Source organism: Hibiscus syriacus, unplaced genomic scaffold (genome assembly GCF_006381635.1).
Source record: "Hibiscus syriacus cultivar Baekdansim isolate YM2019G1 unplaced genomic scaffold, ASM638163v2 tig00014370_pilon, whole genome shotgun sequence".
NCBI lineage: Eukaryota > Viridiplantae > Streptophyta > Magnoliopsida > Malvales > Malvaceae > Hibiscus > Hibiscus syriacus.
In genome coordinates, this window is record NW_024062323.1 from 832,696 (window position 1) to 846,641 (window position 13,946).

The 13,946-nt window shown below is 38.2% G+C and overlaps 1 protein-coding gene and 2 pseudogenes across 1 annotated transcript; all 3 read right to left on the minus strand.

The window, feature by feature from the left end:
- Positions 1–902: 902 nt before the first annotated feature.
- Positions 903–3,968, minus strand: LOC120207234 (annotated as a pseudogene).
- Positions 3,969–4,534: 566 nt separating this feature from the next.
- Positions 4,535–8,066, minus strand: LOC120207232 (annotated as a pseudogene).
- Positions 8,067–8,527: 461 nt separating this feature from the next.
- LOC120207233 (methionine aminopeptidase 1A-like) lies at positions 8,528–13,084 on the minus strand. The gene is made up of 16 exons (XM_039206750.1): positions 12,801–13,084; positions 12,438–12,488; positions 12,065–12,250; positions 11,797–11,872; positions 11,590–11,637; positions 11,426–11,470; positions 10,667–10,766; positions 10,526–10,577; positions 10,370–10,411; positions 10,188–10,249; positions 10,001–10,099; positions 9,707–9,780; positions 9,539–9,608; positions 9,278–9,343; positions 9,109–9,197; positions 8,528–8,787 (listed from the first exon to the last, which is right to left on the minus strand). The coding sequence occupies exons 1-16, from the start codon at positions 12,866–12,868 to the stop codon at positions 8,710–8,712; spliced, it is 1,206 nt and encodes a 401-aa protein (XP_039062681.1). The 5' UTR covers positions 12,869–13,084; the 3' UTR covers positions 8,528–8,709.
- Positions 13,085–13,946: the final 862 nt, after the last annotated feature.

A 13,946-nucleotide genomic window follows, 5' to 3' on the forward strand; every position in this document is an offset into this window, starting at 1 on the left:
TAGAGTTAACAAGCATGGATATACTACTGCTTGAAAAATTGAATTTTTGTATGATTTAAATATTTCTTTTATTAATAATGTAATTCTATAGATTTAAAACTTTATAATTTCATATATTAATTTTCTATTAGTATAATTTTTCAAATTTACATTTCATGATGAAATTATGTCTTATCTTTGATTAAAAAGTTTATAATTGACTATTTGTTAACCGGCTAGCGGAAATAAATTCATACGTAAACACTGAATCGAATAGGCCAACCTCGTCCTGGTTAGCGAATAGCGATCAAAATCTACAGAGAGGGAGGAGCCCCCAAATTCAAGAGTGCTGAAAATATCACCAAATTTTAGCCTCGAAAAAGAATCGATATGCTTGGCTCCCCCAACTCCAGCATCAGCCCCTATACGAGCAATATCTAATCCCTGCCCCACAGGTAAGAACACAGATCTCACGACGCGTGTCCCTCTCTCAAGCACCCAGTGCCATCTGAACCCAGAAACGGCTCTCCCACATGCATTCTTGCATGCCAAAACTGCATTCCTGTTTAAATTATTTATAGATGAATACTATGATATGATATAATCAGCTCCCCATATTTTCAAAGCAAAGTCTGTGACAACATGAATATATTTATAGATTATTGTTTCCGAGGTGTCAATATTGCTAGATTGTTCCAGATGGTACATACATGCCATGAGTAATCATGAAAATGACATCTCCCTTCTACTTGCTCTATAAAAAGAACTTCTTTTCAAAATTAAATTATATATACTTGTTTATTATGATTCTGAGAGAGAGAGGGTTTACATAAAATATGAGTCATGATCTTTGATGCTCATATATAACAACATTACCATGACAATTGTGGCTTTCTTAGTTATTAAACTTTTATTTTATATCTTATCCATATTGTTTGTCTAACATTACAAGTCTTTGTGAAACGAATCAAACAGTAAGTACTCACAAACAATGAATAGAAAACAAGCTATCCAGGAGCAAATGATAATAAGCTCGAGTTGCCGATATGACATCGAAGACACGGTTCAACTGCTTTCAGCCTATGATTTTAAGGACAGTGGTCGAACCTATCTATCATGCTCTTCTTTCATTCTCTAGTATGACAGAGTAAAAGCGCCACTCAGTGCTTTGTAACCCTCTCGAGAACTTCAAAGTAGTCAGGGAAGGTTTTCCCGGTACAGCCGGGATCCTTGATGGTAACCGGAACCTTTGCACAGGCTGCAAGAGAGAATGACATGGCCATTCTGTGATCGTCGTAAGTATCAATAGCTGTCACGTTTAATTTCTCAGGTGATCACACAATAATCTGGCCCTTCTCCAACCGTTGCTCCGAGCTGAGATATGAAACAGACGGTTAAGGGGGAAAGCCAAACTAGCATTATCTACCGGTCCTTCTAATAAGCATAAAACTAGATCAAACCTACCTTCCTGAGTTCTGTGCATATAGCAATCATCCTTTCAGTCTCTTTCACCCTCCAACTTGCCACTGAAGAAAACCAAAGATGTTATTAGTTGAGGAGAGGAAAGAAACATATTTTAAAAGGTATATACGGATTTTAATTCAAAGGCATTTCGGGTATTAGTAAAGTTTCACATTGATGTCATTCATACATACTAAAACAAGTTCATCTTAGATAAACAAAAATGCAATATAATACCGTCTCTTATGGCAGTGGGACCATCGGCATAAAGGGCAACAACAGCTAGAGTCATGGCAACGTCTGGCATTTTGTTCATGTTGACGCCAATAGCACTTAAGCGCTTCTTCCTAGAGGAATTTCTTGGGGGTCCAGTGACAGTTACGCAATTCTCAGTCCAGGTGATTTTGGTGCCCATAATCTCAAGAACCTCAGCAAAGTTTACATCACCCTTAACAAAAGAAAAACAAGCATGGGTTTATATTCAGATGCAGCATAAGATCCAAGGAAGTATGATAACATAGTGGAAGAATCAATTGGAATAGCCAATGTAAAGGAAACTGAGATCAGCCTTAAAGACGGTCATACAATTCAACAACACTTCCGAAAGGCAGAAAACCATGTTGTAAGAAGTTAAATTTAGAGAGACCACTGATTCTGGAAATATACATTTACTTTGGCAGGAAACTTAATCACACTGATGGAAATGGAGTTAACAATAAAAAGGTACCCGTAAACTACTTGTACCACATCCTTCTACTGTGACCGTCCCACCAGTGACAGCTGCGCCAGCAAGGAAGTAACTAGCACTTGAAGCATCGTCTTCAACGTAAGCATTTCCAGGAGACCTGAAAGATAGATCAGTTTTATGACTTTTGTCAAAACAGAGTACAGAATCATGCGGCGATGATTGTGAGTGCATGTTTAGAAACTTACTTGTACTTTTGACCACCTCGGATAAAGAACCGGTCCCAGCTATTTATGTGCTCCACAGTGACCCCAAACCTTTCCATCAATTTTATAGTCATTTCAACATATGGGATTGAAATCAGTTTATCGATTATCTCATTTTCCACATCCTCAAGAGCCAACGGAGCCGCCATGAGTAGAGCAGTCAAGTATTGAATACTGATAGATCCGGCGAGTTTCACCTGCAAAAGGACACAAAACAGAAGAATATCATGATAATTGGCAACAACAACAGAAACTATGTAATAGGCATTTTCATTTTTTTATCATGATCAAAATATAGTATTTTTCTTCTAACCTGGAAATTAAAATAAGCAAAAGAACATGAATCTTAAACATCACATGTAGTAAAAAGTTTCAGACATTTACTTCATAAAAACAGTTTATCCGACAATATAAAACCACTAGAACATTAGCAAAAATAATTGAAGCCGTGCCGTTCCCCCGGGAAGACCACCCTTTCCATTTATACGAGCAGGGAGACAATTTGTGCCGAGAGTACAATCAACATCTGCACCTAGCTGCTTAAGACCAGTAACTAAGTCCCCAATTGGCCTCTCTCTCATTCAGGGTACGCTATCAAGTAAGTAGCTAAAGAGATGTAACATACATGCATTAGCTAAAAATGATAACTATACACAAAAGCAAGGAGTATCAGCATACAAGCATATGGTTCCTAGAATATGCAACCTTTTCTTTACTAAACCACGAAAATAATGGGACAGACTTTGAATTGCCACCTGCGGCGGTAATAGCAGCGCTAAGAGGTCGCATTGCAGTTCCAGCATTCCCAAGGAAAAGCTCAATTTCCTGGCCTTCCCCTTTCCCTACTGGAAATTGACCACCACAACCTTCAACAATGGCTCATTTCTTTTCACTGTCATGTTCCACATGCAGGCCAAGTTTTCCCAAGGCAACAAGCATGTGATGAACATCATCACTGTTCAACAAATTGTCTACCACAGTAGTTCCCTACACATCAAAACAAACATTAAAACCTTAAATAATTAAAGGATATAAACTACCAAGTTTTTCTTTGATCATGAAAATCAACATACCTCGGATAGAGCAGCTAGAAGCAGAATCCAATTGGACAGTGATTTTGACCCGGGTAACTTTACCGTGCCCGAAATTTCATTAATCGGTTGAAGAACCAGTTCTGACGCGCTGGATGACTTCTTCGCTGTTGCTGTTGAAGCAGAAACCTTTGAAGACCAAATCTTGATTGTTCCTAGCTTCTCATTGTTCTTCAAGACCAAACCCCAAGAACTTGAAAAACCTCCGTTGAGATTTGATCTGAATGAAACTGAAGGAACATGTTTTGGCTTCCGGGGTTTTGAGACATTAGGCAAAACACATGGCTTTTGTGTTCCATTGTAGATTTTGCTAACCTGTGCCATCTCTAACTTTTCTGAGACAGATTACAGGGAAGTTTGCAGCTTGGTTTCTCTAAATTGAGAATGGAGTTGTTGTGGGGTTAGGAAAATGAAGAACTTTCTGATGTGGTGGTTGTTGTTAATGTTGTAGGATTGACTCAAGCGGAAGAGTTCACCAACAACCAAATTCCAAACAACAACAACAAAATCCGATTCACGGGAAAATAGGATAATAGGCTGTCCCAACGTCAACATGACGTTTGTGAGCAGCTTCCGTGGCAACAATCAAATTCCGAAGGCTACGATAAAACGGGGTTGGTGTTAAACCAAACAAATATATATAATGTGGTTGGGGGGAGGGGCTGGAGTGTACTGGCCTCACCAAACCCCAATCCTAATTGCCTAAACAGGGTCCACAACGCTGACAAGTATTGACGGACAATCGGGTAGTTCGGCCATTTATTTTGAGCCCAAAAAAGTAGTAGTAGGTTTTGTTTAACCCCACTTAGACACCATATCCATTCCACATGTTTCGTGAGGTTTCGGCTTATGGATTGCGATATGGGTGATAGTGTAGGTAGGTAGGTAGGCATTGGTTTCCTACTTCAGAAGCCTTCATAATTGCTTGGATTTCGGATGTGTGATATCAAAACATGATATGACATACACATTATTTTAACTAAATCAAATGATTGAGGGTTCCAAGCGGACAATGTGAGTGTGTTTGTTTAAGGGGAAAAAGATACACATTCACAAAAGAAAAAGGTGAAAAAAAGGCAACTGTTATTTAGAGCAGCAGCAAGTACAGCAAAATCTAAGGAAAAGTTCCAGGAGGAACTACAAACTCATAAACATAAAGAAATGCGTTTCTATCTATGAATCACAAACAACAGAAGAAGATTTGATTCTGTTTCTTATTAAGACAAAAAGAGACCGTCACAATGGGTATTGCCTCTTTAGTGTACTCTCAAAACCATAAGGTTGTATGGTGATTTCTAACCACGCCTAGCATAGTTCATTCGCTGCTGCAACAACAGCCTCTGAAGTTAAACCAAATTCTTTGTATAGTGTCCTAGCTGGTGCACTTGCCCCGAACCGATCGATTCCAATCGCCTTCCCTTTGGATCCAACAATCTTTTCCCACCCAAATGTTGTTCCAGCCTCAATGCTCACCCTAGCTGATACAGCACATGGCAAAACACTTTCTTTATAAGCATCTGATTGTTTATCAAAGAGCTCCCAAGAAACAAGGGAGACAACCCGAACGGCCTTTCCTGCCTGCCTTAATTCATCAGCAGCTTTAGCAGCAATCTCCAACTCAGAACCAGTTCCAATCAGGATTACATCGGGGTTGTTTCCTGAAGAATTGTCTGAAATAATGTAGCCACCCTTTTCAACCCCCTGAATAGAAGTTCCAGCTAGTTGGGGCAGCTTTTGCCGAGAGAGTGCAAGGATGGAGGGTGTATTCCTGTTGAGGATAGCAGCCCTGTATGCACCAGCAGTTTCATTTCCATCAGCTGGACGAAGCATCAAAACATTAGGCATTGCACGGAAGCTAGCCAAGTGTTCAATTGGCTGGTGGGTTGGTCCATCTTCCCCAAGACCAATGGAGTCATGGGTCATTACATAGATAACACCAGCTTGACTCAAGGCAGAAATCCTAATGGCAGCTCTCATGTAGTCAGTGAAGACAAAGAAAGTAGCACAGTATGGAATCAGGCCAGGGCTGTGATGTGCAATGCCATTGCAGATGGCTCCCATACCATGTTCCCTAACACCAAACCTAAGGTTGCGTTCCTCAGGAGTGTCCTTCTGGAAATTACCATACATTTGAGCAAGGTCATGTGGAAGATGCAAGGTCTGCACTTCCACCAAGAAATCCTGGAAGTACTTTAACAAGGGCATTGAGATTTTGTTGAGAGAGATTTCTGGTAGCATCGGCAGGGTTCTCCGGTGTGTATGTCTGAAGATCACAAACAGATAAAGGCTCATTTTACGTACCAATTTATTAGGACTGTATTAATCTGATGAATGAGATTGTCTAAGAACACAGGTGTCTGGCTCTAATTAGTTGAAACAATAAGAGGGTTACTCACTGGAAGTGCCTTCTCCCATCCAGTTGGCAGTTCACCAGTGATGATTGACTTGAGCTCTGCAGCTTCCTCTTTGTACTTCTCCTCGTATTCAGCAAACTTGGCATTCCATTCAGCTTCAAGAGAAGCACCCTGTTGGACATGGCAACTCCAGTGCCTAGAAATACCAAGAAAGTATTCAACACCAAACTAGAAAACATAATTAAATGGATATGTAGAAATCTCTATAATCTCCTTACCCTTTAACATCTTCAGGTACATGGAAAGGCTCATGTGGCCATGCAAGGTTTTCCCGAGTAGCATCCACTTCCTTGGCACCCAGTGCACTACCATGCACACTATATGAGTTTGCCTTGTTTGGAGACCCATAACCAATGGTGGTTGTCACCTGCAATGAACAAGCGGAAGACAGTTCTGAGCCTAGTCTTGACTTCAAAATGAAAAACAAATTCAAGCATAAATATGCAGAGATGCAAGTTTTATCAAGTTTTCAATTAATGCATTCTTCATGCCGCTAAATTGATGCAGCATCCTTTTATCAAAGGCCATAGAAGAGAAATTAGTTGAACTAACTATGGAACTCAAATTTCAACCATATGAGATCCACATCAATGTAAAATACAAGTGTGTTACGTCAAACAAGATAGATAGATAGGTGCAAGCATCATTAAAATATCTGACCTTGATCAAAGTGGGTTTGTCTTTGACAGCCTTTGCTTCCTTAATGGCAGCACGGATCTCATCATAGCCAGTGTTTCCATTCTTGACCCAAATAACATGCCACCCAAGCCCCTTAAAACGCTCATCAACATTCTCAGTAAAGGCAATTTCAGTGTCGCCGTCAATTGAAATGTGGTTGTCATCATAGAAGGCTATAAGCTTCCCAAGTCCCCAGTGCCCAGCAAGTGAACAAGCTTCATTTGCAACACCCTCCATTTGACAACCATCTCCTAAAATACAATATCTGCAAAAACAAAGGCCAATATATCAATACAAGATTGTAAGTGCAAGCAACAGGAAAACAGAGAACTCTCAAATTATCATACGTGTAATGGTCAATGATCTCATTGTCTGGTTTGTTGAATCTAGCAGCCAGGTGCTTCTCGGCAAGAGCCAATCCAACAGCATTTGCAATACCTTGCCCAAGAGGACCTGCACGTTAAGGAGAAAAGGACCACATATAAGTACATACATTGGCTCAACTTTTAGCATGACATTGACATGTTCTTGATAAAAAAAAAACAAAAACAAATGCAATCACTTTTGCAAAGGAGTAACATACCAGTTGTAACTTCAACTCCAGGTGTTTCAAAATTCTCCGGATGTCCTGGTGTTCTGCTTTGCCATTGACGGAAATTCATCAAATCATCTTCCTATAAGATAACCCAATAATTATAAATTTTAGTTCTTTAGTGCATGAATCGATTTCTCCCCGTGAGTCGACCCCAAAATCTAATACCAAACAGTTGAACATATCATTGAGAAAAACATTGAAAATGAATCTAAAGAAAATTACCCAGATCCAATTTTCATCAATTAATTTTAAAAAAAGGATTACAAGGTCTAAAGTCAAAAACACTTTAAAAAAAGGAAGTTAGAAGCTATACCTGGACGCTGTCGTAACCCGCTAGATGAAGCAGAGCATACTGCAACATACAACCATGACCAGCAGACAAGACAAAACGATCACGGTTGAACCAGTAAGGGTTCTTCGGGTTATACCTCATGAGTTCATCGTACAGAATGTGACCCATCGGAGCACATCCCATGGGCAACCCAGGGTGGCCTGAGTTAGCCTTCTCGACAGAATCGATAGCCAAGAATCTGATCGTGTTGATCGATTTTTCTACCAAGGAAGTTTCGGCGGCGGCATCAACTGTCTCAACGGCAGCAGCACGAATTCGAAGGCTCTGGTTTGAGCGCGTGGGAAGGGCTGGACAGGAAGTGGATGAGCGCAAGGTAGTAAGCTTGACGCCGGAGAAGGAGGGGGCGGAAAGAGAAACACGGTGATCAGAAGACTTGATGGAGCCCTTGGAAGAGATGGCGCGAGCCAACAGAGCCTGAGACAGAGTGAGAGTGAGAGACGAAGTGGAGGCCATTGTTTTCTGATCGAGTCGAGTGAGGTTGGTGAAAGGGAAAGTACCTGACCTGAATCTGTTTGAAAAAAGGAAAGAGCCAAAGAGAGTTTGGTTGATATATCCGAGGAAGATAATTCAAGACTCAAGCAAGAGAATGCAGCCACCAACCCACTTTGATCTTCTTCGTCTACACCAAGCGTCAAATAATTTGTTATTTTTTTTTCTAAATCCTGCTAATTAATATAACTTTTTTTCGGCCTTAGGCGCCACAGGAATATTATGTGACCAAGTAGAAATTTCTAATTGTACCAACATTGCTATGCTCAATAAAGGATGGTTTTACGAAGAAGCAAAGGTGGAAAGGTTGTTGGCTAGTAGAATTCAACATGGTTGTTCGATGGAGTAGGTCAAAGAAGATGATCATCCAACTTTTGCTTGGAATTCAATACTTAAATTCAAAATTTCCTGCAAAGCTGTATAATATATTATATAAATATGAACCGACTTGATTAAAGTATAACGAACGATATATCACGGAATACAAATAGGAATCATTTGACATCATCACACTTATTCTTGTTACAAAATAAACTAACAGGAGAATATCCATTGTACACAACATCGCACACTAAAACACCACAGCTTCAAGGGAAATTGCATGGTTGGCGTTGGGTACTTTCATAATATCTTGCCCATCAGTACAACGGTAAGGGTAACTTTACTTTGGTCCATTATTTTAAGCGCCAATGAAACTGATCACTTGCTTAACCAAGGGAACACGTCGGGTGATGACGGTAGTCGACCTGTAAGAACTTCGACCCCACTTTCCGTTACCTGCAGGATAATAACTAATAAGCATTGAAGATTGCACCCATAGAAATCATAAATCATTAGAGACTGAAGCAAGTAACAATCAGGTGTAAATTTCATTACGCGAGTCTCTTATCAAACAATGCCAACTATAATCACAAGCAAGCACCATATAATCACAGTTCACAGATGATCTCAGATCATTGCAAGACGACCTAAAAGGAAGAAGGCAAGCTTACACAGGAACAAAGTCATACCCAAACGTTTAAAAAAATGTTCAAAACACATGACAATCTATCATGAATACCACAAAAAAGGAAGATGAAAATGGAAACGAAAAGTTACCAAAAGGGTATGTTCAAACTGAGCGCTGCGTTTGCCATCTGCAGTAACAGCAGTCCATCCATCAGGCCACATTTGATCACGCCAAACCCCTGAGGAATATCCATTAAAACATAGCGGACAAAACGAAAGGATTCTAAATGCCCAATAAGTACCCAACTTCAAGAGTTACCTGCATTAATCATCGGTTCAATTGTAAAAGTCTGTCCAGCTTTCATCACCCCAACAGCTTTATTTCCTGTTTGGGTTAAGGGAAGCAACAGAAACAACATGCTATCAGTCTACTTGAATCAATTTCATAGACCTTCAGTTTACATAAGCAGTTAAATCATTATAAGTCATTAAGAATTTACCATTAAGCATTTACAATAGTCAAAAACATAAAAATAAAATGTAACAAAAGAAAACAAAAGATTTGAGGCACAGTGGATACTTCCGTAATGGGGAATATTTGGGGCGCAGTGGAACAACTCTCCAATTCCATGGCCACAATATGACTTCACCTATAGTAACAAAAGATAACGGAGCAAGAAATAAACAAAAACCGAAATTGGGATGGTACATGAACTGGGATATATATATTGACCAAATTAGACATTACCACTGATAACCCTGACATTGAAGCATGGCGATTAATAACTTCTCCCACATCACGAAATCTCACTCCAGGCTTAACTGAATTTGAGTGCCAAAAAACAAGAGAGAGGAAGAAATATTAAGCAGAAATCAAGTTTAAATTCTAACTTTTATTTACCCATATCAAACTCAAGTAAATGTAATGAAAGCAACTTTTCGTGTTTCAGTGTAATCATTCCATCTTTAAGACAATCTCTATGCCATTGCAAAGATTACAATATGTAAACTCAATGACAAAATGACTTTCTGAATCACTTACCAATAGATATTGCTTTATCTAAGCACTCATATGTACACTGAACCAGCTTACGAGATGCTTCATCTACATTTCCCACAAAATATGTTTCGTTTAAATCACCTGCATGATGAGTCAATCCTCTGTCATGTATGGTGCTTCATTATATTCAGCAGAATTTGAATCAATATATAAATGAACAGATCCCTACCATGAACACCTTTATAGTACACAGTAACATCAACATTTATTATATCACCGTCTTCCAGTTTCCTAAGGCAATTAGCACATAGTTGGCCATCAATCTCAGTTCAGGTGCATCTTAGTAAATGAAAAATACCACCAATAAATGTTAACACTTAAAAGTTCCTAGAATTAGAACAGAACTAAAACCTTGCATCAGGAATCCCATGGCATATAACTTCATTAACTGACCTGAAAAGAAGAATGAAATATTTAATAAACCAGCACAATAATGCAAATGAAATATTTAATAAACCAGCACAATAATCCCCATTAAATTCAAAGAATATGTACAGGAGTACTTACGTGCAACAAGACTTTGGGAAGAAATGATAATTGAGGGGTGATGGATAAGCTCCTGCATGAGAGAAGCATATAAAGTGAAACAAGATACACACACTACCATAAATATATGCTGCAAAATAACAGATTATTCAAAACATGCACCTGCAGCAATAGTTGCCTCATGAACAACTCGATCGATTTCATCTGTTGTAACACCAGCACGAATCATTCGAGCAGCTGCATCCAAAACCTCCCTTGCAATCTAGCAGAAGAAATTTAAACACCAAGAGGTTTTGAAACAACTCGAGAAATATTAAAAGTTGGTTCAAAAGCAAATTGGATATATAGGAAATATTTCCAAAGAGAAATGGATAAATTGAAATTGGAAAGGATTTCTCCCTAGTTGCTTCCTCCCTTTCTAGCAATTATTCTTATGATTTGCTCAACGAAAAAGGGAAATAGGTCAGCCTTCTCCAATATAGCAATTATGGTACCAATGTCCTAATCTAGAGGAACACACCTTGACCATAATGGGATTTGGCTTACTAAAAGGAACTTCTACATTGAACAAAAGAACAATTCCAGAATCATTCAAAATATATTTGTTATTACTCTAATTTACACCTCAAAATTTGGCCAATCCAGTCTATTATCCGTTAAAAGGAGTTTACTGTATAGGGCAGAAGTGTTCTTATCAAGCCATTGTCAATCCTTCCATTTTACAGTATGTTCAGTAAACCAAACTATGTTGAAGCAAAATTTAAGATGATTTTCTTTGGTGGTAGGGAAAGATCTTAATTTTCAAATGAGGCACAATAATGCATCCTTTGTAGGAAAGACAGAATACAAGTAGCAAACAACATAGCATGATAAACTCCCAAGTGAAACATAATAGAGAAAAAAAAGGAAGACGGAACTTACTCGACTAGTTTCCCGCATTCTCTCAATTTGATCTGGAGTCTTGATCTTTATACAGACAGACACAAAGTTAAAAAGAAAATAAATAATAAAGAGAATTACAAGGCACATATAAAGGTATATGTTAGTTCTATAAGACTTGAGAGATTTCACTAGTATAAACTCACCTCAACACGATGTTGCAAATCACTGTTCGGCTCAACCTTTGGAATTCCCTGCATGTGAAAGGAAGTCAGAAATATCTTAGAGATGCAAAAGCAACAGGAAAGAAGAGAAAAAATAAGGTTAATTGTTCATTTGTCACTCTCTCATCAACAAATTCTCCACTCAATTGTATATAAGCGTCCAAACACAACTAATTCCAAAATACTCACATCATCAGCCCAGTCAGGCTTATCAATGTGAGCAGGTACAATTCGCTTGATGGATATGGGATATGGTCTAAGAGTCCTGAACAAGTTAATAAGAACAATCAGAAAAACAGGGGAAATAACTATCCAGGTAAAAAGTTTATGAAAATACCTTGACAATGGAGAAGAAAGTAAGAAAATGATTCAAAGCAGTAGCATAAAAGAGGGACTACAATGCTGTAGAAGTACCCTGTCCAATTAAAAGGAGGAAGTAAGGAGGAAGTAGAAGTACCCTGTCCAATTAAAAGGAGGAAGTTTCGGAGTCCGACTCTGTCCTTTCCTCAAGCAATATAGCCATCCATCACCAGCTAAATCAGAATTTTGTTGACCAGAACCATCTGTACCAAGTGAGGGCAATTTTGCCTTCAAATGAACCGACTTGTGCGAGCTCCACGAAGCCTTGAAACAATCCTGGGTGCTGGGCATCATTAATAGAAAGCGAAAAATGCTTAATAAGAATTTATCGAAATGTTGGTAAGAACAAAGAAAACTCAATTGGTATAAATTAATTCAGCCAAAAACAAATCACCAACCAAGTTTTGGTTAAGGATAGAATAAGTAGATTCTTTGCATCTTTACATTCTACAAAAAAAATGATAACATACCAAAAAGCAGCATCTTCACGAGGAAGCTTTAAATCCATACACTTGGGACACCTGCAAATAAGAAGTTATATAAGATTCAAATGATTCAGCTCAGTTATAAAGTTCACACTATTAACCTAACAAAGGATTCGGCTCACTTCTAAAGTTCACACTATTAAGCTAGCAATGAATTCATCTCAATACTAAAGTTCACATTATTAACAAAATAGAACCTAGTTCAAAATGTCTAAATCTAAAACCCACAATTTTGAAAAATACCATATGTTATTTGCACCAAGAAAATTATTTCCTGACAGATACGACTCTCTAATATTAAGTAAACCAGGAAAATAACAAAAAATTATAGCGAAAATAGTAACGTACTGAAGACTAGCAGGCTTGCCGCAACGCGCACATGAAAGCGTCTCCGCTTCATTCGAGCCACCAGCCATCGGACCTTAAATTGACTACTTGTCTCTTTTTAATGTGTGATTGAACCGCTAAGCTTAATTAAAAACATATAAACAAAGGAAAGAACTGGTAAACTATTACTGAGCTGTCTGTAATTGCAAATATTGGAAGAAATTCTTTATTAAAAATAAAGCATTAAACTTTAGTAACAAATAATCTAGTTCCGCAAGCAAATCCCCAGGGAAAAAAAACCTTAATGAAATTTCTCTCCAACCTATGTATTTGCCAGAGATTGAGATTAAGTTAAAAATTAGGACAGACAATGAAATAGATTGGCAATTGAAATTTCCGCTGAAAGCTACAATCTTGGCTGAAAAACATATTTGTTTGCTCGAGGAAGAAAGACAAAGCCCTAAGCTTTTAGCACTTATTAGGGATTGATATCAGGCTGGGTTTTAAAATAGCCTTTTGATTGGGCTATTTTATTACAACACCGACAAAATTGACCCAATAAACTATGCGGGCTAAAGAGTTAGCTTTCTAAAATTAATTTTAGATCTACGACAAATATTATAGTGTAGGGCAAATTCGTCACGTTTATAAGATGAGTTTTCTCAAATAATATTTTTTTACTCAAATTTATCACGTCAAAGTGGTGATTTTCAATAAAATATAATTTTTTAATAAATTTTGTCACATCAAAATAACAAGTTACAATAAAAAAATATTTTATAAGAACTCGTCATGTTCATGTGACGATTTTCAAATCAGTGTAACAAATGTCAGTTCACAAAATAAAATATTGATGTCATATTGGGCTAAATAATAAGTCTGCCTAGTATTGGGCCAAAATTACCCAATCCATCCCCACCCAATTAGACTAGAGCCCTGAAAAGGCACACCAATCTCTGGAATCCACGACGCTCCCCTACGCACCATGAAGGGGATAGCCTCCTCGGCACTATTGAACGCATAAAAACAAGGTCTCTTCACTCTATTTCCTGTCCAAGCACCAATCTCCATATTCATGTACTAGGCATAATACAGTGTCAAAAGTGCAAAGCTGCCACTACATTGCTTAATACAATGAAAAAATTTAAGTGAAAATATGTTACTTTC